Source organism: Macrotis lagotis, chromosome 7 (genome assembly GCF_037893015.1).
Source record: "Macrotis lagotis isolate mMagLag1 chromosome 7, bilby.v1.9.chrom.fasta, whole genome shotgun sequence".
Lineage (NCBI taxonomy): Eukaryota > Metazoa > Chordata > Mammalia > Peramelemorphia > Peramelidae > Macrotis > Macrotis lagotis.
Window position 1 is genome coordinate 110,175,485 of NC_133664.1, and position 25,883 is coordinate 110,201,367.

Consider the following 25,883-nt stretch of genomic DNA (forward strand, 5'->3'; position numbering starts at 1 on the left):
TAAGTCAATATAAAAAAATATGCCAAGTAATTTCAAGAAGAAAGTGTAATAACTCAGGAAATAATCAGCTGTAGCTCTAACCTCTACCTTTAACTTTCTATGTGACTTTGGGTAAATCACTTACTCTTTTTAGTCCTCAGTTTCCTCATCTATAAAAGAAGGAAGTAGGACATGGTGCTCTTTAAGGGCTCTTACATTATTTAATAAAAGGGCAGCTAGATGGCATAGGTGGTAGAGTGTTGATCCTCAATAAAGTTAGAGGACCTGAATTCAAATCTGATCTCAGATATTGGTTGTGTGACCTTGGTCAAGTTACTTAATTCTGACTGCCTCACATCCAGGGCCAAGTCCAGTCATTCTGATTCCTACTTGATCACTGGACCCCGGATGGCTCTGGAGCAGAAAATGAGGCTGGTGACTTTGCACGGCACCCCTTCACTCAAATTCACATGCTTGTCATGACCTCACTTTCCTGATGTCATGAGTCTTCTTTGAGAATGAAAGATAAACATCATCATCAATCAGTCTGGTTTAGACAGCTTGGTATTACTCCCATCCAAGAAACCATTGTTTGTGGAGCCACAAATCTGCTCTATTTGATAAAAGAATTTTAGATCTGTAAGGGAAAATGAAGTTGAGTAATATTTCCCAGGTCATTTCAGAATCAAAATTTCAAACTAGATGTCTGATGCCAAATCCACCACTGTGGACAAGAGGCTACAAAATTTTTCAGTAATAGGTTTCCATGTATAAACACAATATGAACTATTATAGTAATTGGCAAGTTTCCATTCTTAGAAAGAGTGCTAGTCTTGAAGACTCTCAATTCAAGCTACTTACAAACCATGTAGCCTTAGGAAAATCCCCTAGCACCCTGATCCTCCTTTTCCTTATCTGTAAATTATAAGTTTGGATCTAATGATCTCTTAAGATTCTTTCTCAGCTCTTAAATATAGGACCCTATGTTGAGTTTCAACAGTTACATTATAAAATGGGGGTGATCATCCTTTGACTCTCAGTATATGAGTTTATGGTGATAAGAGTGATGTTGACATGTCCTAATATTAGTAAAACTTGTATTCTAAAGGTTTTTTCTTAAAATAGGGAGCTCCTGTGCACATATCTCTTCAGATTTTCATCAGAGTCCTCTAAAGACAAAGGCACAAGTTTTGTTTTTGTGAAGGCTGGGAGGAGTTGGAAGTGAAGAAAACAAAGGAATAAGTTAATAACAAAGCACCCTCCCTCTCTCCTACCCCCTACTCCGGAATTTCTGCTCTCCCTTGGACGTCACCTAACCTTTTGTTTTGTACCTCTTTACTTTGTTTTAGCTCTGTGTTTACATCACTTTGTTAGTCCTGCCAAAGGTCCTAGTTGTCAGGGCAGTCCATAGTTCTCTTGAATTTTCATGTAATTAGAATAGAACCTGACTTCAGAGGTCACCTAGTCACATCTTTAGATAAATCCCCTCTGTGACATCCTCCACAAGGGACCATTCACCCTCTAACTGAAGATCTTCTCTGATAAGGAGCTCACTGTGTCCTAAGAAAGCTCATTGCACTCCTGGATAGCTCCAATTGAGCAACTCTCATGTCTCCCCCCACCAAGTCCTTTCTGTTCCAGTCCAATAATTCTGAGTTTATCAACTGATCCACATTTTGATAATAATTCTAATGAACAGAAGCACAAAACTAAGAGCTTGATCATGACCTTAGAGATCACATGCTTTACTTCCCCCTCCACATTTCTCCCAAAAGCAATGTGGGGTACTGAGAAGATCTTTAGAAATGATGTAAGAAGACCTGGATTTGGCAAAGCCAAAAAAGCAGTCATGTGATGTCAAAGCCACTGGGCTGCATTTAGGGTCCTTTCCTAGGGTTTTGAAAATGGTGATAACATGTCTTTCCCTACTTCAAAATGTTGTTGTAAGAATCCAGTGAAACCGTGAATGATATAGCAATATTTTGTTATCATAATGTTGCTGCATAATTCAGTTTTGACCCAAAGGGATCAAGGTTTGAGGCAGGGTTGTGCTTAAGATCTGACACTCTGGGGACCAAAGAAGTGGGGGGAGGAATGAACCCATGACTCACTTTTAAATTTAATCTAAGTATAAACAATTTTTTTTCTCATCACTTTTTTTTTGGCAATGGGTTAAATGACTTGCTCAGGGTCACACAGCTACTAAATTTGAAGATGGATTTGAACTCAGGTCCTTCAGACTTCAGAGTCTTCTAGCTAACCATCCCCCCCATCACTTTTTAAAAGTATAGACAATAAGATAATAAATTAGGCCCTGATTTTTAGCATTTGCCATTTTATGAGATATAAATGCTCATGATGCAAATTTAACAAGCAGGTTTAGAACTGGTACCAGTGGTCCCACCATCCTCCTGGTTGAGGTACTTGTCTGATTATCTGAAGAGGTTGCCTCAATCTTTTGGAATCCTCAGCACCATCTTTAAGCATTGTACCTATAACAGTAAATGGTTTTAAATTAAATACTTTGACAAAAGAGGGAAAAATGTCCTTAATAGCAGGAAAGAGGGGGCAGAGAGGGGACACTTACAGAATGAAATAATAACTCCAGTGATCTGAGATTTCCAAGATCACTAGCCTTGAGATTCCTAAGATTGTTTTGGGCTCACCCTAGAGCTGATCCTCTTTGAATTCAGCCAACCTGGTCAGCAGAAAGCATAAAAATTGAATCTAGGGATCTTTTATTCAAATCCTAGGTCTGTTGTGTGCCTGGGCAAATCATTGGGCCTCAATTACTTCCTCAGTGAAATGATGGGGATTAATTAGCTTCCCCTTCTTTTTATTATTATGTTTTATAAATGTTTATTATATATACATATAATATATATTTAATAATATAATATATTTACATGTTCCCGACTTATTGACTTGATAATGTTGTTCATTTGTGTCCAACTCATTGTGACCCCATTTGGGGTTTCCTTGACAAAGATATTGGAGTGGTTTGCCATTTCCTTCTCCAGCTCATTTGACAGATGAGGAAATGGAGGGATACAAGGTTAAATGATTTATCTAGGTCATATAGCTACTAAGAGTCTGAGGTCAAATTTGAACTCAGATATTCCTAACTTTAGATTCAATGCTCTATTTACTGAGCCAACTAGCTGCCTAAACTCTGACCCTAAAATATCTTCTGTATGACTCAGTGGATAAAGTGACAGGACAAACCTGTTGTCAGAAAAGCCACTCTTCCTGCGTTCAAATCTGGCCTCAGACATATGCTAGCTGTGTGACTTGAGCAAGTCACTTAACCTCTGTTTGCCTAATCCACTAGAGAAGGAAATGGCAAACCACTCCAGTATATTTACCAAGAAAACCCCAAATAGTGTGATGAGAAATTAGACACAACTGAATAAGTAAACAATGAGAGTGAAAGCCCCCTATGAGTCTGTGACTGTGATAGTTAAATTTCCACATCCCAGAACTACAAATATTTTTGTCTCATCCCTTTGTGGTAGTGGTGGCAGAACTCCACATATTTCTGTTTTATGCCTTTGTGGGAGATATTTCTATTGGCAACATCAGATCTGTGGTCAGATTGCTGTGTTGTTTGGTACACCCAAGAAATAATTTTAAGGTAAGGTATTATAGGAAAAAAACCCCAATATATTCTAGTAAACCAATCATCTATTTTTGCTTTTCTGTTTGGTCCATATACTTGGAAAAGAAATTTATACCTTTGTGACCTCATTCAAGGACACCTGAGAGGCTATTGATTTAACTCATGTGTACTCATAGAAGCTAGTTTATCAACCAAATTAGCAAAAATAAGACTAGGCTAGGTGGTGCCCTGGAGTCAGGAGTACCTGAGTTCAAATCCAACCTCAAACACTTAATAATTACCTAGCTGTGTGGCCTTGGCCAAGCCACTTAAGCTCATTTGCCTTGCAAAAACCTAAAAAAAAAAAAAAGAATAAGACTGCAGTGGTTTGCTGCAGTCAGGAAGACTCACCTATTTGAGTTCAAATCTGTCCTCAGATACTGACCAGCTGTGTGACCCTGGGCAGGTCACTTAACCTTGTTTGCCTCAGTTCTCATTTGTAAGGAATAGAGAAGGAAATGGCAAATCACTCTAGTATCTTTGCCATGAAAACCTCAAATGAAGCCACAAAGAGTCTGATGGGACCGAATAACAATAACAACAAGAATTGTCCATCTAAGCTCTCTGGAACCTCAACTTTTTCATCTGTAAAATACAGAGATTGGAACCTACAAGGTCTTTCTAAACTATGAGTCTGTGATAACAGGAAGTGAATCCCAAAGACTTGTTTAGCAGGAAAGGGTATAACAGATTTCTAGTTGATAGATATTAAGTGTTATCAATCATAAGATCAATGATATTTTTAAAAGAATATCTGAATTAAAATATTTATCTTGGTGTCAACCCTGAGTTTTTCAGGCAGATGTCATTGAGGGTCATTGTACCTTCCAACAAACTCTCCTTTCTCATTACTATTTCTCCTGCAGTACTTTTGTTCATATTTGTCTTTTATCCCTCCCCCCATTTTCTAGATGAACCCACGTGCATCTTCTGAAAAGATGATTCTTCTCCAAGAAGCCTTGCCTGATTAACCCCACTTTAGTCACTTCCTTGCTATATGTTTTCTCATTGTAGAATTTTCCCATGCTGTTATGCACTGGATTAGTTGGCCTCAAGGCTGTTTATTCAAATCTGTCCAGAGTTCTTCCCCTCTCAAGTAAATTATAAACTGCTCATGAAGACTGGGTTAAGGGATCTTGTCTTCATTTTCCTTCTTTAGCTCCATTGTATCTCAGACATAAACTAGGTTCTCAATAAGGGTTTGTCAAATGAATAAATTTTTGAAATCATTACAATTTAGAAATTTGCCTTTCCATCCAAAAATACCAACAAGTTTAAGCAATAGTCTTGTATTAAAAAATAATAGCTTTTGTATTTTTACATCACCAGAATTTCTCCAGCATCCTACCCTACCCTCTTCCTGAGAGTCTATAACATATAATAGTTTTTATTTTTTTATTTTTTATTTTTTTTAGGTTTTTGCAAGGCAAATGGGGTTAAGTGGCTTGCCCAAGGCCACACAGCTAGGGAATTAATAAGTGTCTGAGGTCGGATTTGAACCCAGGTACTCCTGACTCCAGGGCCGGTGCTTTATCCACTGCGCTACCTAGCTGCCCTATGATACTTTTTTTAAAAGGAAAAAGAAAGAGTACCGGCCCTGGAGTCAGGAGAACCTGAGTTCAAATTCAGTGCCTCAGACACTTAATAATTCCCTAGCTGTGTGGTCTTGGGCAAGTCACTTAACCCCATTTGCCTTGCAAAAAAAACTAAAAAAAAAAGGAAAAAGAAGAGAAAAACAATAAGCAAATTGATCAATTGATAAGAAAAGTTCCCAGACTTTATGTAATGTGCCACATCAGTGGATCTCCCATCTCAGCAAAGGAGTATGGTGGGAGCATGAAGATTATTTTTTCCTAACTTTGAATTAAGAGCTTTTGGGCCATTTAGTCCAGCCTCCAGTACTTCATATCTGACTCTCCATCCCAACTTTTTTTTTTACCTGTTTTATTTCCAAAGTCAGTAGCTTAGGTTAGAAAGTTAGGTTTTATTTTTCATTACATTTATACTATTTCATTTTTTTGTGTGGTAATTTGAATAAATGACTTGCCTGGGGTCACATGGTGTCTGAAGCTCGATTTGAACTCAGGTCCTCCTGACTCCAGGCTGGTGCTATCCACTGTGCCTCCTGACTGCCCCTATGTTATTACTTTTGACTAATTCTTTGCAAGCATTTTCAGAAAGAAACAGCCTCTATCTTATTTTCCACCAGTTTTATTTTTGAAGGGGCATGTGCTTCTGATGACATTTTGTAAAAAATCCAGTACAGCTGAAGTGTGTGCTTATGCAAAATCTTCCTAATCCCAGACACAAGGACATGGTACAAAGGAATCTCAGTTTTTAGTTAATTTCCATTCTCCAAGAGCCAGGAGATAACTCATGTTCTTCCATGAACAAAAGGCCAGTTTGGAGAAATTTCCTGGACCCTAAAATCCTTAATAAGAGTCATGGAAAGACAAGTATTTTTTGGCAGTTTGCCTTAGATTTTCCTATGGAATTTGGGAAAAAAAATTCTCAGTCTCAGTTTCCTCATTTGTAATAACTCCCACTTCACTAGTGATAGTAAGGGATTCTTTCCTTCCTCATCCCAACTTCCCTGGTTTCTCTCAGTCCCAGATAAATGCCGACCTTCTACAAGAAGCCCTTTCCCAATCATTCCAATGCTAATGCCTTCTGTCTGCAATTTATCCTGTATATAACTGGTTTATACATAATTGTTTGTATGTAGTCTACCCCCAGTAGACTGTGATCTTGAGAGGAGGTTTTGTGACTTTCTATTCTCAGATCTAAATCCAGTGCTTTTAAAAAGCCCAAATTTATTTACTGAGGATCAAGTGAAATAACCTGTAAAAGAAGTGAGAAGAGAATAATCATTTATGTAAAGCCTACAAATAGCTCATTTGATCCTCACTTTGCAATCTTCAAAGAATCATGTAAATACTACCTATTAATATATTATAATAAGACAAGGAATTTCAAGAATATAAAAGAACTTGGACATCATTTATTGATATTTTACAGATGAAGAAACTGAGTCCCAGGGAAGTTAAAGGGACACAAGTGAAAAACAGCTGAACTAGGGTCTAAATCCAGTCTTCTTTCAATTATACTTTCCTGACTCTGCCACAAAGGCACTGTTATGGATACTGAGTTTACAAAGACCAAAATTGAAGCAACCTTTGATCTCAGAGAATTCCTATTTTCCTAGTATGTAAAAGGCATTCAAGAAATGTTTATTGCTCAACTGAAGATAATTTCTGTCATCTCTGACTCTTTGGTACCCCATTTGGCATTTTATTTTATTTATTTTATTTTATTTTTTTAGGTTTTTGCAAGGCAAATAGGGTTAAGTGGCTTGGTCAAGGCTACACAGCTAGGTAATTATTAAGTGTCTGAGACTGGATTTGAATCCAGGTACTTCCACTGTGCCCCCTAGCTACCCCTTATTTTATTTTTTTAAGAAAGATTTTATTTATTTTGAGTTTTACAAATTTTTCCCCATTCTTGCTTCCCTCTCCCCCAACCCCCCACAGAAGGCATTCTGTTAGTTTTTACATTGGTTCCATGTTATATATATATTGATTTCAGGTAAATGTGATGACAAAGAAATCATATCCTTAAGGAAGAAAAATAAAGTATGAGATAGTAAAATTAAATAATAATATAACTTTTTTTTCTAATTTGACAGTAGATAGTCTTTGGTCTTCGTTCAAAGTCCATAATTCTTTCTCTGGATACAGATGGTATTCTCCATTGCAGACAGCCTCAAATTGTCCCTGATTGTGGCACTGATGGAATAAGCAAGTCCTTCAAAGTTGAACATCACTCCCATGTTGCTGTTAGGGTATACAGTGTTTTCTGGTTCTGCTCATCTCACTCAGCATCAGTTCATGCAAATCCCTCCAGGTTTCCCTGAAATCCTGTCCCTCCTGGTTTCTAATAGAACAATAGTGTTCCATGACATACATATACCCCAGTTTACTAAGCCATTCCCCAACTGAAGGACATTTACTTGATTTCCAATTCTTTGCCACCACAAACAGGGCTGCTATAAATATTTTTGTACAAGTGATGTTTTTACCCTTTTTTATCATCTCTTCAGGGTGTAGACCCATGGTGGTATTGCTGGATCAAAGGGTATGCTCATTTTTGTTGCCCTTTGGGCATAATCCCATTTGGGATTTTCTTGGCAAAGATCCTGGAGTGGTTTGCCGTTTCCTTCTCCAAGTTATTTTACAGAGGAGGAAATTGAGGCAAACAGGGTGAAGTGACTTGCTCAGGGGTCATACAGCTAACAAGTTCTGAGATCAAATTTGAACTCAGAATGTCCTGACTACAGATCCAGTGCTCAATCTCCCACACCACCTAGCTGCCCTACTATATTATTATTGGACTACACAGATAATTTCACTGGAGTTAGGGATTCCAGGTAAGAAACTCCCTCTACAATTGGAGATTGGCATGGATTTTGTACTTCCATAATCTTAGTGCTGCCTGGAGCTTTTAAGAGTTTCATTCAAATGACTGGACCAGAGTCATCCAGCTAAAAGAGTCCTGAAGCAGGATTTAAGATTAGGTATTCCTGCTTCCTAGTCTGATAATCTATCCATTAATTTTTTAATAACTTTGTAGAGACTTCATAATTTCATGTCGGAGAAAGCACTAACAATAATCAGGAAAGATCATGGGTGAGAAGGGGCATCTGAGTTGTGCTTTGAAGGAATTTAAGGATTATGAAAAGGGAAATAAGAAAGAAATACATTTTAGACATGGGAGACTACTAGTATATGAAAACTACCAGCTCCTCAGTTACTTCCTAGAATCCTGAGGGGGAGAAATAGGCAGCTGTTTTCCTGGGACCAGACCTGCCCATGTAAGTAGGGAGACCAAACCCAAATTCTTGGACTACATGTGTTCCATGGAGGTGGGAGACAAAATGTGTGGTATGATGTTGGGAGCCAGGGTCTCTAAGCTGTTTGACACAGTCGCAGCAAGAAGACACAAGGCAGTCACACTGTCTGATGGGACAACATTTCCTTCATATATATATATATATATATATATATATATATGTATATACATATATATATATGCATTCATTGCATACCAGTATTTATAGGTTTATTATTGATTGCAATATTTATTCACCCTAATAGTGGAATGACTATAAAGGAAGGATTTCAGAAAAATTTCTTGAATAAAACAGATTGTAAACTGTCTAAATTTAACAGGACTGCCTCTTCATGAGGCATACAAAAGGATTTAACATTATGAAATCTCTGGAAAACCCAACACTTGGAATTCCAAGGAGATGTCAGAATATATACAGGGAAAACAGATATAAGAAGGGTCAGATAGAATTCCAGAGAAATTAATAGTTTTGCCCCCCTTATCATACACAGGAATATATGAAAAAGATGGTGAGAGAATAGTTAGTATAGGTGACCGATATGTGAACTCTAACAGCCTTAGTTTCATGGGAGAGAATAAAAAAGTCTTAGAAACTGTGGTTTCTACCAACAAGGCCTGAAAGAAAAATTGGTTATTGTAAGAGTTAAAGGATGGGTGGACAAGCATAAAGACTCTCACTATATGGGGCAGCTAGGTGGGGTAGTGAATAGAGCACAGGCCCTGGAGTCAGGAGTACCTGAGTTCAAATCCAGACCTCAGACACTTAATAATTACCTAGCTGTGTGGCCTTGGGCAAGCCACTTAACCCCGTTTGCCTTGCAAAAACCTAAAAATAAAAAAAAAGACTCTCACTATAGATTGTTAAGGAAGTGTATCAAAAAACATTACTTACACAAAAAATATAAAAAACTTTCCATTAAAAGAATTGCTTAATCAATAACTTTAAATGAATTAACAATTATGCAATGTAGTAATAAATAAGGTAACAGGTTGAGGTCATTATGGTCTGAGTAAGGATAAGAAATCAATTAACTATATCATTATTAATTAAACTTATAATCACATGACTAAAACTTGTAACCACATGAACTATATGATTAATGATGAAAATTGTATACTTTTGTAACCAAGGAAATGATTTTAGTTTGCATGTTTGATATGATTCTGAGACTATAAAAATAAATCTAAGCAGCTGACAGTCAGTCAACCTGCTCCTGCCTTTACCCTTTACCCCCCTTGTTGACTCAACTCATTTTGCCGACTCTATCTATCCCTCCTGTCAGGTTCCAAGGACCCGAGGAGGCTGGACCCCCGTAGTATGAGAAACAACTGGCAGGCTCATCTGACTTGGAATGGTGTTTGTGAAGGGGAGTGCCATGGAACAATGATTGGAAGGGTAGGTGGCAGCCATCCTGTGGAGATTAGATAATACAAGGCTGTGGATTTTATACTTTTAGAGGAAGACACTAAAGATTTTTGAGGAGGATAGTCATAATGCTCTGCTAGGTATTTCAGAACCATCCATTTGAACTCTGGGTGGAAAATAGATAAAGAGGGAAGAATCTGGAGGCAGAAGCAAATTGATGATGATATTTGTTCTTTGTTCTAGAATAAGACCATGACATAAGGGAGGTGATGCCATGATAAGCACATGAATTGGATTTGGGGGGGGGTTGTACTAAGTCACCAATCTCACTTTCTATTCCAGAGTCAGTGGCCAGAAATGAATCTCGATGATTGGAAATGACCCTGGAAGTGAGACAATCAGGGTTAAGTTACTTGCCCAAAGTCCTAAATGTCCAGTGTCTGAGGCCAGATTCAAACTCTTGTCCTCTTGACTTCAAGGCTAGGTGCTCTAACCACTATACCACCTAGCTGCCCACTAGAGGCCAATTAGGGAGCTGCGACAACAGTTCAATAAGGGAAATAAATAAAGCAACAAAAACTGGTGCTTAGAGAAAACAATTATGAGGTAAAAAAAGTATGTGTCCAGATATTTTGCAAGCATCTCAAGTCAATAAGTATTTTTAAAGGTCTGCTGAGTGCCAGATGCTAAGCAATGGGGAAGTAAAGAAAGTCAAAAAAGCAATTCTTGGGGCAGCCAGGTACACAGTGGATAGAGCGCCAGCCCTGGAGTCAGGAGTACTGGAGTTCAAATCCCAAATCCAGCCTCAGACACTTAATAATTGCCTAGCTGTGTGGCCCTGGGCAAGCCACTTAACCCCATTTGCCTTGTAAAAACCTTAAAAAAAAAGGCAATCCTTGTTCTCAAGAAGATCAATCTAACTAATGGGAGAGACAACATGCAAAAAATGCAAAAAAATGATGTACAAATATATAGAATATATAGGGAGACCGAAGAAGAAAAATATTAGAGGCAGCTAGGTGGTGCTGTGGATAGAGCACCGCACCCTGGAGTCAGGGAGACCTAAGTTCAAATCTAATAATTACCTAGTTATGTGACCTTGGGTAAGTCACTCTTTTTTAAAAAAAATTATTTTTTTTTGCAAGACAAATGGGGTTAAGTGCCTTGCCCAAGGCCACACAGCTAGGTAATTAAGTGCCTGAGGCCAGATTTGAACTCTGGTACTCCTGACTCCAAGGTCTGTGCTCTATCCACTTTACCACCTAGCCAGCCCAGGCAAGTCACTCTTAACCCCATTGCCTTAAATGAATAAAAATTAAAAAAAAAAGAAAGGAGTTAAAACTAAAGGTGATGGAAAGGGCTTCTTGTAGATAGATCTCTTTTTTTAGCTTGAACTTGAAAGTAACCAGGAAATCCGAAAATAGGTATAAAGAGGGTATTAGGAACTGTCAAATAAAGAGTCCTTCCTACAAACAAAAGCAATAAGGTCATTGTCACTGGATTGCAGAGTAGTATTTAGGAGGGCAAGAGAGTAAAAAGAATGAAAAGACTGAAAAAGGTGAGAAGGGTCCAGGTTAGGAGGGACTCAAAATGATTCTCCCATGTGTAAATTCAAGGTGAATAGAAGCATGCTCTGATGTTAGAAAAGACTTGAGTTCAAATATTGCCTTAGATATTTACTATGAATTCATGAAAAAATCATTTAATCCTATTTGCCTCAGTTTCCTTATCTGTAAAAAAAAGAGGCTGGAGAAAGAAATGGCAAAGCACTCCAGTATCTCTGCCAAGAAAATCTCTACTGGAGTCTTGAAACATTAGACAGGATTGAAATGACTGAACAATAATAAAAGGATCATTCAGAATTAGAAATAAAAATGAAGCAGGTGACTGTTCCTGAAGGGAGGAAGACCTGAGTTCAAATCCAGTCCCAGACACTTTATAACTAAGTGGTCCTGGATGAGTCATGAAACTTATCTGTCTCATATTCTTCTAATGTAAAATGTGTAAGTCTGTATCAAATGGGTAGTTCCTGGAATATAGTTAAGTTCAAATTTCAAAAGCATTATTTATAATAAAAGTTTGTTTCCTTCCTGGCTCTCAGTAGTATTTAGAGACCAGAGTTCATTGCACTTCATTGGATGAATACCATAGAATCTACCTTGTCTGTTGAATCATTTTTCAAGTGAATTTTTAATTTCCCAGCTCTAGCTTTCCTTCCCCATCCTACCTTAAAGCCCTTGCTTGTTGTAGGGAACCTGTCTTTCTTCTATTTCAAGCCTTGTCTTTGGAAGGGATGGTAGATATCTTTTGGGTTTATCAGAGAACTGGATTCTACAAGGGACCTTTCTTCATCCCTCTGGTTGGAGAGGCAGGCTGGAGCTTGATGGTGAAAAACATTAACCAAGGAGAGGAATTTTTATATTGTCAGATAGTAGGGAGTCACTGGATCTTTTTGAGCAAGGCAATGACAGATAAACCCATGTCTTAGGAATACTATTCCTACAGCATTGTGATTAACTTAAATTCTATTTTCTAATTCCTCAAGAAACATTTCCCCAAATCTTATATTTTCCTCAGGTAAATGATGCCCTTGTCTACTGTAATTTCCTGGGAAACATTTCTAGTGACTGAGAAACCAAGACAAGGTGAAGGACACAAAAAGGATAAAAGCCCTCCTGGTAAGAGTGGGACTGTGGGGCCAGGACAGGCAGGGCCCACTTTGTTACCATTTACAACAGGCCTCCTGTTGACACAATAGAGCTGGCTCTAGTTAGGATTTAGACATGCAAGAATGAGAATAAGCCAGATGTGGCCAGCTTAGCCCCAGGCAGAAGGGCTGGCTTGGGTGGAGGGTGGGGAGGGGGAGGGCCAGGGAAAAGAAAAGAAAATTCCTTCCTTCTACCCTCCTACCTTTTGTGATAGGCTAAAGAGCACCTAGAGGAAAGGTCATTCAGCTTTCTGCTGGGGGCTTGAATTTGCAGCTCAAAGAGAAATTTAGGGAGTGCTACTGGTGGCTGAATGTAGGGTGGGAACCAGGCTTCTGGACCCTGCCCCAAAACTCAGTTTAAGAGGGAAAAGAACTGGATGAATTTAAGGTAAGAGAAAGACTTCCACTGTCTGCAAATCTCCAAAAGGGTTATGTCTTTTCTTCTTTCCTGTCTTTCTTTTCCCCTAGATTTTCCTTGAAATATTATGGGCTTTGCTTATATTTGTTTGCATACACCCCCCCCCCCCAGGGCAAGGACTGTCATTTGCCTTTTTGCTTTTCCTGTGCTCATTGACATTCATGGTACATAATAGATATCTGATAAATATTGATTGATTGAACATTCTGTCCTTTTCCCTGTAAGACCAAAGGAACCATTTTTTGAGATAACTGTAGAACACAGTTAAGTATTAAGTAGTTATTCTCTGGGTTGGGTGCTGGTGATACTAGGAAAAATCCATAACTGCTCTCAAGGAGCTCCCTTGAGAATGGAGACAAGAATGAAGAGAAGAATATTTCTTTAGAAGCTGAGCTAGTCAGTATTCAGGATGACTAGGAAGACTTGAGAATTAGAAAATAAAGTAGATTTTTATAGTCTCTGAATCAAATGCTCAAAATGGCCCTAAGAAAAGATGGAACTATTCCTTAAGGGGCAGTGAGTTCAGTTCTATCCAGAGGCAGTCTGATATGCTTTTTGATCAAGGTGGTGCTGAATCCATGGGGTAGTACTGACCAAAGGGAAAGCTATTGCTTTCCATTTGACACAGACTCACTTAGCTTTTACTGGTCTCAGGGACTTTACCCTGGGTAAATCAGTGAATCTCTGAATGTTTCAGTTTGCTTATCTGTAAAGTGAGGAGGACACTGTCTCCCAGAGTTCTTGTGAGGATAAAATGGAATGCAATACTGGTAGAGTGCTCTGCAAACTTTTTTGTCATTCAAGAAAGATTTTATTTATTTTGAGTTTTACAGTTTTCCCCCTAATCTTGCTTCCCTCCCCCCAACCCCCACAGAAAGCAGTTTGTCTTTACTTTGGTATACACTGATCCAAGTTGAATGTGATGAGGAGAAAAATTATACCCTTAAGGAAGAAAAATAAAGTATAAGAGATAGCAAAATTACATAAAAATATAACAGGGTTTTTTCCTTCTAAGTTAAAGGTAATAGTCTTTGGTCTTTGTTCAAACTCCACAATTCTTTTTCTGGATATAGATGGTATTCTCCATCGCAGATAACCCAAAATTGACCCTGTTTGTTTCTGCAAACTTTTTTTTTAAGGTTTTTGCAAGGCAGTGGGGTTAAGTGGCTTGCCCAAGGCCACACAGTTAGGTAATTAAGTGTCTGAGGTCAGATTTGAACTCAGGTGCTCTGTCCACTGCACCCCCTAGCCTCCCCACTGTTTCTGCAAACTTTTAAAGCACTACATAAATAAATGCTAAGTATTTTTAAAATTCTTACATCAGTCTTGGGTTTTAGTCAAGACTTCTGAAGTTTCAATATATCAAGGACTCTTTACAGCTCATAGGAATATAGTGAAGTAGGTTTCATTGAGGAAATATATTCAATAAAATGAAGGATAGTCAGAAAATATTAGAAAAATTGATCAATTCTGCTGGGCCCTCTCTGCTTGGCACCTCCTTGGGATCTTGTGAACTAGGAGCAGGGGAAATTCTGGCCCCTGGGCCATAAAACCCTCATTTAGTCTGATGCTGCCATGTTAACCTTAGGCAGGACTTGAAATTCAATAAATCTAGGAGCTTTTAAAAGGTGAATTAATTAAATGTTTGCTCAAATATAACTGGCTAATTTTTAAGTTGATAATTTTGTCTGGCCCACACATGATATTATAAAAATCCAAATGGCTCCTGCTGTAGAGAATGAGACCCTCTACCTAACCAGTAAAGTTTGGAGGTGGGTTGTTTTACAAGATTCTTTTCTGATTCTCTCTTGGATCTGGTAGGATCTGGCTTTTACAGAAGAGAATGAAGTTCCTGGTTCTGCAGATTGGTCAGGTTGATGGGAGGAGGCAAGGCTCCTTGAAAATGAATGACTAATGAAATTTCAAACTCCCCAACCCTGGATTTATGATTGTATTGTGTTTTTATTTTAACTAGGTGACTCAGTTTTCCTGTTTGGGATTTTTGAATTTCCTTGAATCTCATTTATTTAGCTGGGTGAGGAGACTACTGGGGTCTTTACAGTCTCCCCTTAGCTTGTCCATAGGCAGGGGAGATTGTAAAGACCCCTTTCTTCACCCCTCCCCATCTTGCCCAGTGAAGCCTGCAACTGGTGTAAAACCCAAAAACCCACTGTGAAAGAACCAGAGCTGTAACCCCAACCAAGAGAATAACTTTTACTTTCCCCTTCCCCAGTTCTGAAGACCCTAATATCTGGAAGGCTGTATCTGCCTGCTCATTTTATCTGTGTTCTTCCCCAAGTGGAGAACTCACACCTCCTAACCCTTCCAATTTGTGGTGAATCCAAATAACATGCAGTCCATTAAGACTGCGAGAGGGGGCCAGCTAGGTGGCACAGTGGATAGAGCACCAGCCCTGGAGTCAGGAGTACCTGAGTTCAAATCCAGCCTCAGACACTTAATAATTACCTAGCTGTGTGGCCTTGGGCAAGCCACTTAACCCCATTTGCCTTGCAAAAAAAAACATTGCAAGAGGGATGGTGATAATAATAAAGGTATGAATAAAAGCTGGTAGAGTTGATGTGGAGGTCAGCCCATTTCTGTCCAGTTCTAGGCAGACCAGTATATATAGCAATGGAATATCTCTTGGACAATTTCACCGTAAGCTGTGTTGGTGGGAGCAAATTGCTTTCCCAAGCCAACTAAAAAAATCCCCTTCCCTTCTTTCCCCACTACCAAAGCCCATAGCATTTGATCTGTGAGGACAGATCAAATCTCCATAACCTTCTTCTCTCCTACTGTCTGAGGCCATTCTGACCTCTTTGAGATCTTTGTGTTGGAAAGTTCCTGGAGGCTTTATCCTTGCCCCATTCCTTCCTCCCCACCCCTTGCTTGGGAGTTGGAGGATTAGCAGATAAGAGAGTTTAAAAAAAGTGAGGTCAGGTGGCTGGATTTAAACCTGAGAGTTCTATCTTAAACCAGATTTTTATGTGCCTTTGTAGATGGAGAGCTTACTTCTTTTAAGTCTATTGTCTACTCTTTCCAGGACTTTGACACATTGGCAGGATCATTCAATTGTGTTCAACTCTTCTGGAGCTGATGGACCATACTGTCCATGGAATTTTCTTAAAATTACTTTATTTTTCCAATTTCTTGCAAAGAGAGTTTTCAACATTTATCAATTTGCAAATTTATGAGTTTCATATTTTTTATCATCTTCCCTCCCCCCTCCCTATGGCAGTGAACAACTTGGTAAAAATTATACATATACAATTGTGTTTAATGTATCCAATGAAGTTTTCTTGACATTTCCTTCTCTAGTGAATTGAGACAAATAGGGTTAAGGTATGTATCTGAGACCAAATTTGAACTCAGATCTTCCTTAATCCAGGCCCCTAGCTGCCAGGATCCTAGTGGGAGGCTTAAAGAAAGGGGAAATGCTCCTTAATTGAGAAGGGCTAAATAAATTTTAGTATTGAATGTAATGTAATAGCCTAATTGTACTGTCATTTGTTGACTAGAGGATATAGAGAAACATGGAAAGGTCCACATGATTTGGATCAGCAAAGTCAGCCGTGCCATGAAAGTAACACACCAGGGCTGCAACAATGTAAATGAAACAGTCATAAAAAGGGGTATTAGAAAATTAAATATTGGTTCAAAATATGTTATAAGGAGGCACTCCTACCCCATCCCTTTGCAAAATCAGTATCATAAGTGGTATGTTGCAGGTTGCAGACTTTTTCAGTGTATTGATCAGATTTTCTGATTTCCCCCCTTTTTCTATATATATATATTTACACATGTATACATGTGTGTATGTATACATATATAAATAATATATACACACATACAGACACATACATTTATACATTGATGATGATGATGATGATGATGATGATGATGACAAAGACTGACACCTAGGGGTACTGGGTGAGGAATTTTGGTAGAGTTACTGGGGAAAATTATAGTGGTTAAAACCCAAAGACATGAACAAAAAGAAAAAGATTAAAAAAACCCCAGTGATCGAATTTCAACCTCAGCCTCTAGCTCCTTCCTAAAAAAATTTTCTTTTAGAACTAATCCCAGTCACCTGAGGAGTTGTTAACTCTGGGTATTAAAGGAAAGTTCAAAGCTTCATGAACCACCACCTAATGAACTTCATAAACCATTAACCTAATCTCAGGATTATCCTTTGAGTTACCACCCAGAGTCAATGAAAATATGGAATCTGTCCTTTTCTTCAGCCTCTTGGGAGGTCTCTAGTCTTGACCATTACTATAAGCTCCCTTGGTGAGCTGAACTAGGCTTGACATCTCTCAGAAGTAAGGTATGAAAAAGGTTGGGAAAAACCTGGTTCAATCATGTATAATGGGTTCCCTATCTTCCAGGTCTACTTTTGCCAGTGTTCATGCAGGACAGTGGGAAACATGACTAGCTTCAGTAACATGGAGATAAGTTGAGCTCAGATTATAGCCCTCCCTCCCTCCAGACCCAACTTTCACCTGATCAGAACCCAAGGTCCCTGAGCCTCTCTAGGGTTGACTCTGTATGAAACTTGGCACCTTCTGCCTCCATGCCTTCTTTCTAAAAAGGCAAAGGAGGGATGCTATTCAAGCAAAGTGTAATGAGCCTGTCTTTTTTACAGCAGAAGACTATGACAATGACAAAAATAAACGATGCAATGGGGACAGCTGACCATATATTACCTGAAGGGCCACCTGTAAATGAAGAGATTTTGCTAGGGGCAGCTAGATGGTAGAGTAGATAGAGTTGGGGGGGTCTTGAGTCAGAAAGATTTGAGTTCACATTTGACCTCAGTCTGGGCAAATCACTTAATTCTATTGATGTTTGTCCTTCGTTCTTGAAGAAGACATGACATCAGCGGGGTGATGCCAATGGCAAGCACATGAACTGGATTTGAGTTAGGGGGGGATATGCTAAGTCACCAGTCTCACTTTTTTCCCCCCAGAGTCAACTGGGTCCAGTGGCCAGATATGATTCAGGATGACTGGAGATGGCTCTGTATGTGAGGCAACCAGTTTAAAGTGACTTGTCCAAGGTCACACAGCTAGTTAGTGGCAAGTGTCTGGGGCTGGATTTGAACTCAGCTCTTGACTTCAAGGCCAGTGCTCTGGCCACTGCACCACCTAGCTGCCCTAATTCAGACATAGAATTACGTGGGCACCAGATTTTCCCAAGTAAACAATTAGTCAGGAGGCCAGCCTTTAAAAAGCCCACCAGGAGTACCTCTCCGTGATCTCATTTTTGGCAATCTTTTCAGAGCAAGCTTACCTACTCTTGATATACTGTTCCTGCCCCCAGTTTGTTCTAAGGACAGGTTTAGCAAGGTTTGGAATACCAAAGTCTCTCCAGGGAAAGGTGGCTATTTTTGTTACTTACATTGCAATGGTTAGTGATAGTGCCCCCTAGTCACAGTCTTGGGGAAAGAGGAGAAAAAGTGCTTTTGCTTTCTTTGAAAGGCTTGGGACATAAAAGGAGCTGCTGGTTTGTTTGTTTTTTTTGGTTCAGTCATTTCAAGCAGTCTTATTCTTCCTGATCCCATTTGGGGTTTTCTTGGCAAAGATACTGGAATAGTTTGCAGTGGATAGTGCATTGGACCTTGAGTCAGGAAGGACCTGAGTTCAAACCTAGCCTCAGACACTTCAAGCTGTATGACTCTAGAAAAGTCACTAACCCTGATTACCTCGGTTTCGTCATCTACAAAATGAGCTAGAGAAGGAAATGGAAAATCACACCAGTATCTATGACAGGAAAACTTCAAAAGAGGTCATGAAGAATTGAAACAACTGAATAGCAAAAAATGCCTGAATAAAGGCAAGAGCATTTTGTAAAGGGAATAATGTGATTCAAAAGTCACTGAGAGAATAGCATCTATAGGTGTAGAAGATAGTGTGAATGATGGAGAAGAAAGTAAATATTAAATATGACCTTGCCAAATTATGGAGGACTTTGAGGATCAGGAGAATCAGTTTGTACTTTATATGATAAACAATAAGGATGTGAGGTACTGATGTTTTTAGCATTAGAAAGGTTAGATCTATGCATAAGGAAGATTTTTCTAGTAGAAATATGAATTCATGTCTCTGCATAACATGTACTATGTATATACAAACATACACATATACATATATATTTAGGCTATACTCAGCAGGATTAGTTTTACAGTTTTACAGTTTTTCCTCTAATCTTACTTCCCTTCCCCTCACCCCCCCATAGAAGGCAATTTGCCAGTCTTTACGATGTTTCCTGTATACTTTGATCCAAATTGAATGTGATGAGAGAAACCATATCCTTAAGGAAGAAAAATACAGTATAATAGATTGCAAGATCATACAATAAGATATCGGTTTTGTTTTCTAAATTAAAGGTAATAGTACTTGGCCTTTGTTCAAACTCCTCAGTTTTTTCTCTGGATACAGATGATATTCTTCATTGCAGACAGCCCCAAATTGTTCCTGTTGTTGCACTGATGGAATGAGTGAATCCATCAAGGTTGATCATCACTCCCATGTTGCTGTTAGGGTGTACGGTGTTTTTCTGGTTCTGCTCATCTCACTCAGCATCAGTTCATGCAAATCCCTCCAGGTTTCCCTGAATTCCCATCCCTCCTGGTTTCTAATAGAACGATAGTGTTCCATGACATACATATACACCAGTTTATTAAGCCATTCCCCTTGATTTCCATTCCAATTCTTTGCCACCACAAACAGGGCTGCTATGAATATTTTTGTACAAGTGATGTTTTTACCCCTTTTCATCATCTCTTTAGGGTATAGTCCCAGTAGTAGTATTATTGCTGGGTCAAAGGGTATGCACATTTTTGTTGCCCTTTGGGCATAGTTCCAGACTGCTCTCCAAAAAGGTTGGATGAGTTCACAGCTCCAACAATATATTAGTGTCCCAGATTTCCCACAACCCTTCCAACAATGATCATTGTCCTTTCTGGTCATATTGACCAGTCTGAAACATGTGAGGTGGTACCTCAGAGATGCTTTAATTTGCATTTCTCTAATAAGTAATGATTTGGAACAATTTTTCATATGACTGTGGATTACTTTGATCTCATCTGTAAATTGTCTTTGCATATCCTTTGACCATTTGTCAATTGGGGAATGGCTTGTTTTTTTAAAAAATTTGACTCAGTTCTTTACTGTATATTTTAGATATGAGTCCTTTGTCAGAAAAACTAGTCCTAAAGATTGTTTCCCAGTTTACTACATTTCTTCTGATCTTGGTTTCAGTGGTTTTGTCTGTGCAAAAGCTTTTTAATTTAATGTAATAGAAATCATCTAGTTTGTTTTTAGTCATGTTCTCCATCTCTTCCTTAGTCATAAACTGCTCCCCTTTCCATAGATCTGACCGATAAACTAGTCCTTGCTCTTCTAGTTTGCTTAATATATTGTTTTTTATGTCTAAGTCCTGTAACCATTTGGATCTTATCTTGGTATAGGGTGTGAGGTGTTGATCTGATCTAAGTTTCTTCCATACTAACTTCCAATTTTCCCAGAATTTTTTATCTGGATAGGGAATTTTAGCAAAATAAAGATTAAATTTGACATTTTGTACTATGGGCAAGGGATAATCAGTCAATCAATAAACATTCATTAAGCATTTATTAAGCACTATTTCCCAGGTATTAAGCCCTTAGGATACCAAAAGAACAAAAAAAAACCCATGCCTACCTTAAGGAGCTTACAATCTAGTGGTATTAAAAAAAAAAACAGAAATCCAAAAATTTCCTATCTTTAAGAAACTGTTATCTGGATGGTAACAGTCCAAAGGAAGATAAATTTGCTCAGGATGTTTGGGATAATGGAATGTGTTAAAAGCCTTAATTTTATCTTAATTTTCTTAATCTTTAGGAATTCCACCCTACCAACACCTCACTGTTTCCATAGCCTGCTGGTTGGTCTCTCTGCCTCAATTTTCTCCCCACTCTAATTCCATCCTCCATTCAGCAATAAGTGTGATTTTTTTTTTTTAGTTTTTTACAAGACAATGGGGTTAAGTGGCTTGCCCAAGGCCACACAGCTAGGTGATTATTAAGTGTCTGAGACTGGATTTGAACCCAGGTACTCCTGACTCCAGGGCCTGTGCTCTATCCACTGAGCTACCTAGCAGCCCATTAATGTGATGTTTCTAAAGAACAATCTGATCATAAGACCCTCTCACCTTCCCTCCCCCACATTCAGTAAACTACAATGGCTCCCTATTTCAGAATCAAATAAAAAAATCATGTTTGATTTGAAAAGCCCTTCATAACTTGACCCCTCTCTTACCTTTTATTCTTCTCCATATTCTACACATCACACTTTATCCTTCTCCATAAATTCTATTTTCCAGGGACATTGATCTCAGAGCTCTCAGTCCCTCCCTGAGCTCTCCTCATCTCTATCTTCTGGATTCTCTGGTTTCTTCAAGTGACAGCAGGAATTGCACCTGAAGCAAGTCACCTATTTTCCTGTTTTCCTTAGTGCTACTGCCTTTTGCTCTGGGATGACCTCTGATGTATCCTGTGATTATACAGATTGTTAATACAAAGTTGTTTACATTTTCTGTCCCTCATTAGATCATAAACTCCTGGAGGGTAGGAACTGCTTTTGAAGCTGGGTGGCATAGGAGGCTGGAGTCGGAAAGACCTGAGTTCAGATCCGACTTTAGACACTGTGTGATTCTGGGCAACTCACTTAATTCCCTCATGTTCCTTATTTGTAAAGTCGGGATAATATCTACCTGCCAGGGTTATTACAAGGATCAAATGAGATAATAATTGTAGGGGCAGCTAGGTGGCACATTGGATAGAGCACCAACCCTGGAGTCAGGAGGACCTGAGTTCAAATTTGACCTCAGACACTTGATAATTACCTAGCTGTGTGACCTTAGGCAAGTCACTTAAAAAAAGATAATTGTAACTTGCCTAGTATAGTATCTGGTATATAGTCGGCTCTATTTAAATGTTATTCATGTAGTCTTTGAATATTAATAATTATCATTAAACCCCCAGAGCATAGCATAGTGCCTGAGAAATATGTTTAATGAATGCTTATTACCTTGACTTGGATATTGGAACTTGGGGACAGTTGGATATGGGAATGGCCAAAGGCCTCCCTGTTCTAGGAGAGAGAAAAATGGACAAACCCTTTTTTTTTTTTTTTAGATTTTTGCAAGGTAAATGGGGTTAAGTGGCTTGCCCAAGGCCACACAGCTAGGTAATTATTAAGTGTCTGAGACCAGATTTGAACCCAGGTACTCCTGACTCCAGGGCCAGTGCTTTATCTACTAAGCCACCTAGCCGCCCCACAAACCCTTTCTTAACATAGGAATCTTGCAGTTAGTAACAAGAGCAAAAGTATAGGAAGAGTTTTGTGCCAAAGTGGGCAACCCATTCCTGCACCCTTCCTGCATAATCTGCTCTTAATTCTTTAGATGAGTTCCCTGATCTTTTTATAGTAGATGCAAAAACATCTGATTTTTCCATTTCCCTGACTTTCTTCCACTCATCTCAAGACCACCTTCTGTTAGAGACCTTATTGACATCTTTCTTCTCTAATATTATCTTCCATCTACTCTGTACATTTCTTGAACATGTCCACTTTAAGTGTTTAATAAAGGTATGTTCACAGATTGCGTGCTATAGATATTATGTTATTAGAAACTGTTATTAGATAACCCAAAGGAGATTTGTGACATTTCCCTTTCTGGATTTCTTGTAAGAGACCCACCCTCTCTAAATGGCTTTCATGCAGCATTGTTGAGAAGACTGAAGAGAATCAGTAGTGAAGTGTTAACTTTGGTAATCTTGTCACATATTGGATGGTGACTGTTGGTGTCTAGTGCCAGTAGGTGGGCAAACAAGCAGTCAATAAGCATTTGTTAAACTTTTCCCAATGTGCCAGACCCTGGGTCTGAAGAAGAGCACAAACAGCCCCCTGCCTTCAAAGAGCTTATGTTCTAATTGGAATACAACATGGGTACATGGAGTAGATAGAAGCTAAATCAGAATGTTCATTTTTAGAGTGCAGCATAGCTGGTCTTTGGTTCCCATTCCATTCCATCTCTATGGAATTTCATTTTTTTCATCTATAAAATTGAGATTGTAGGGTTCTTTCTAGTTCTAAAATTTGACAGTTCTGTGTCTCTGATTGTATACATCATCTAAAGTTTTTCTACCATTTGAATTTATTTTGAAATTCCAGTGTTTTCTTTCAGCATTTTTATGGTCATACATTTACCACTTTAATAATGTCTTTCCCTCTCTTCTTTCAGACCAAGACTGAGCCAACATGGCATCTGTGTTTCGGAGCGAGGAGATGTGCTTGTCCCAGCTGTTTCTGCAGGCGGAAGCTGCTTACTGCTGCGTAGCAGAACTTGGCGAATTGGGATTGGTTCAGTTTAAAGATGTAGGTACTCTATCATTTGGAGTCATGGTAGGATGGGGAACCAGAGAATTACAGTTACTCTCTGGTAATCATTTTTCTGAAAGTTTACAAAGTACTTTCCTCCTTGCCATCCTTGTGAATTATGTGGTAAGAGTTTAAAATTTTTTTTTCTAATTTGGGTTCTTCGGCCCTCTCGTTTTTATTTATGACTAAGACTTTCCTTGTGGGGTATGCTAGTTTAGCTGAATCTCCTATTTCTTTTGAGGTAAAAAACTGGTCAGGGGTAGAAGAATTTTTACAAAAGTCCCTTTAGAGTTTTAAATCCTGGATCTAACCCCTATTAGTATTTGTTAATTTTACAACTCAATCTGATGTGATTTTTCTTCACTTATCTTTTGGAATCTGAACCTCTTTCTTCTCAATCTACTGCAGATTTGTATCTATGAAAAGTAAATTTTTACTTTTTCTCTTTTTGGCAGTTGTGAATTCCTCCAACTGTTACAAATCTGAAGTTAATTCTTTTTCTCTCTAATTAAAGATTATATAAGCTGTAGGAAATCTTTCCTTTACTTATACTTAATTAAAATGTTGAGCATATGATTAATTTGGTTTCAAGATGTCTCTCTTTAATATCATAGGCAGTAATATCTATTAACACATCATTTCACATTTATTATTTCATTTTATTCTAATTTTTTTTTTCAAGGCAGTAGGGTTAAGTGGCTTGCCCAAGGTCACACAACTAGGTAATTATTAAGTGTCTGAGGCCAGATTTAAACTCAGGTACTCCTGACTCCAAGGCCGGTGCTCTATCCAATGCGCCACCTAGCTGCCAGCTGCCCCTTCTTTCATTTTATTCTTACACAAGTTCTTATGAGATATGTAATACAATTATTTTTATTTCCCTTTTATGGTTGATACAACTTGAGTCTCAAGAATGGTCAGTGATTTCCCCATAGTAAGTTTTATTCAGAATTTGAACCCAGGTCATTTAGAGAATGAAACCAATGTGATGGAGCTAGGATCAAAACCTAGGTTTCCTGGTTCTATAAGGATTTCTTAAAAGTAAACATTTGCATAGGAAGGCAAAATGTAGCGAAATGAACTTGGGAATGAGAAGCTTTTGAGTTCTTCTAATTCTGGTTATGAATACCCACATTTTGGAACCTTGAAAATAATTTTCTGTACTTCAATTTCCCCTTTCTAGAATTTTTTTGCTCATAGTAATGAGTGAGGAATGAGATGAAGAGGAATAATAGGTAAATAATAGTTGCCTACATTTCGGTCTCACTTTAAGGTGATGAGGAAAAACCTTACATGTCTTGCCCACAGTCACACAGCTAAACTAGCAGGGTTCAAATCCTGGTTTCTTAATCCCATGTCCAGTCTTTTATGAAATACTTTTAGAAGTAAAAACGTCCCATGTTACAATATGATCTTTTTGTCTTGACCTGAAATTTGGGGAAACTTTGGACAATTTCAAAAATTTGATTTCTAGATATAGTACTATAATGGGTCACTGAATCAATTATCTCTTAGTATATTGGTTCCCTGAATCAGAACTACTTATCCAGGCAGTTAAATAACCTAGCAGATAGAATGCTGATCCTAGGATCAGGAAGACATGAGTTCAAATTCTGACTCATGCACTTTACTAGTTGGGTGATGTAGGCAAAGTCACTTAATCCTTATCTGTCTCAGTTTCTTCATTTCTAAAATAGGGATAATAATAACACCCACCTTCCAGGGTTGCTGTGAGGATCAAAAGAGATACTACCTGTAAAAATGTTATGAATCTTAAAGCATATAATTGCTGGCTCTTTTTAGTTGTGAACATAGGAAGTCATTTAACATCCCTAATCCTTAGTTTTCTCATTTATCAATTTGATCATTTATCAATTGAGGAATGTCTTGGTTTTTTTTTTAAAAATTGGACTCACTTACCTACATATCTGAGAAATGAGACCGTATGAGAGAAATTTACAAATTTCTCCCCAGCTTTCTGTTTCCTCCTAATTTTGGCTGCATTCAGTATCTATAGATCCTCAGTTAGTTTTTCCCCATGCTCCACTGGATTTGACGTCCTTCTTAATGTCTAAATCATGTATTTTTTTTTTAGCCTTATTTTGGTATCAACTGAGATGCCAATCTATGTCTAGTTTCTGTCAATTTGCTTCCCAGTTTCCCCAGCAATTTTTGTCAAACAATGAGCTCTTGCCCTAAAGGCTTGGATCTTTGAGTTTATCAAACATTGGATTACTGTGATCAGTCAGAGAGTTGACTGGGGCTAGGAGAGTTTAAATGAATTGCCTGTGGTTGCAAAGTGAGTATGTGTGAGGGTATGCACTCAAGCCTAGGTAGGTTATCCCAAGTTAAAGACAAAAGTCTTTTTTCACTTTGGCTTCCATGACACCTAATAAAAACAATACTAAGGATTGAGAAAGAAG

At 38.4% G+C, this 25,883-nt stretch overlaps 1 protein-coding gene across 2 annotated transcripts in view; it reads left to right on the forward strand.

Moving 5' to 3' along the window:
- Nucleotides 1-25,883, forward strand: part of ATP6V0A4 (ATPase H+ transporting V0 subunit a4) — an 87,374-nt gene that overhangs the window by 1,106 nt on the left and 60,385 nt on the right. The window contains exons 2-4 of one of the 2 annotated variants that reach the window (XM_074193591.1): nucleotides 9,829-9,941; nucleotides 12,489-12,589; nucleotides 23,324-23,457. In XM_074193591.1, coding sequence (XP_074049692.1) covers nucleotides 23,341-23,457 — 117 coding nt within the window. In that variant the 5' untranslated portion in view covers nucleotides 9,829-9,941; nucleotides 12,489-12,589; nucleotides 23,324-23,340. Of the gene's footprint in view, nucleotides 1-9,828; nucleotides 9,942-12,488; nucleotides 12,590-12,829; nucleotides 13,007-23,323; nucleotides 23,458-25,883 lie in introns of those variants that run through there. The other variant, XM_074193590.1, reaches the window with a different exon arrangement.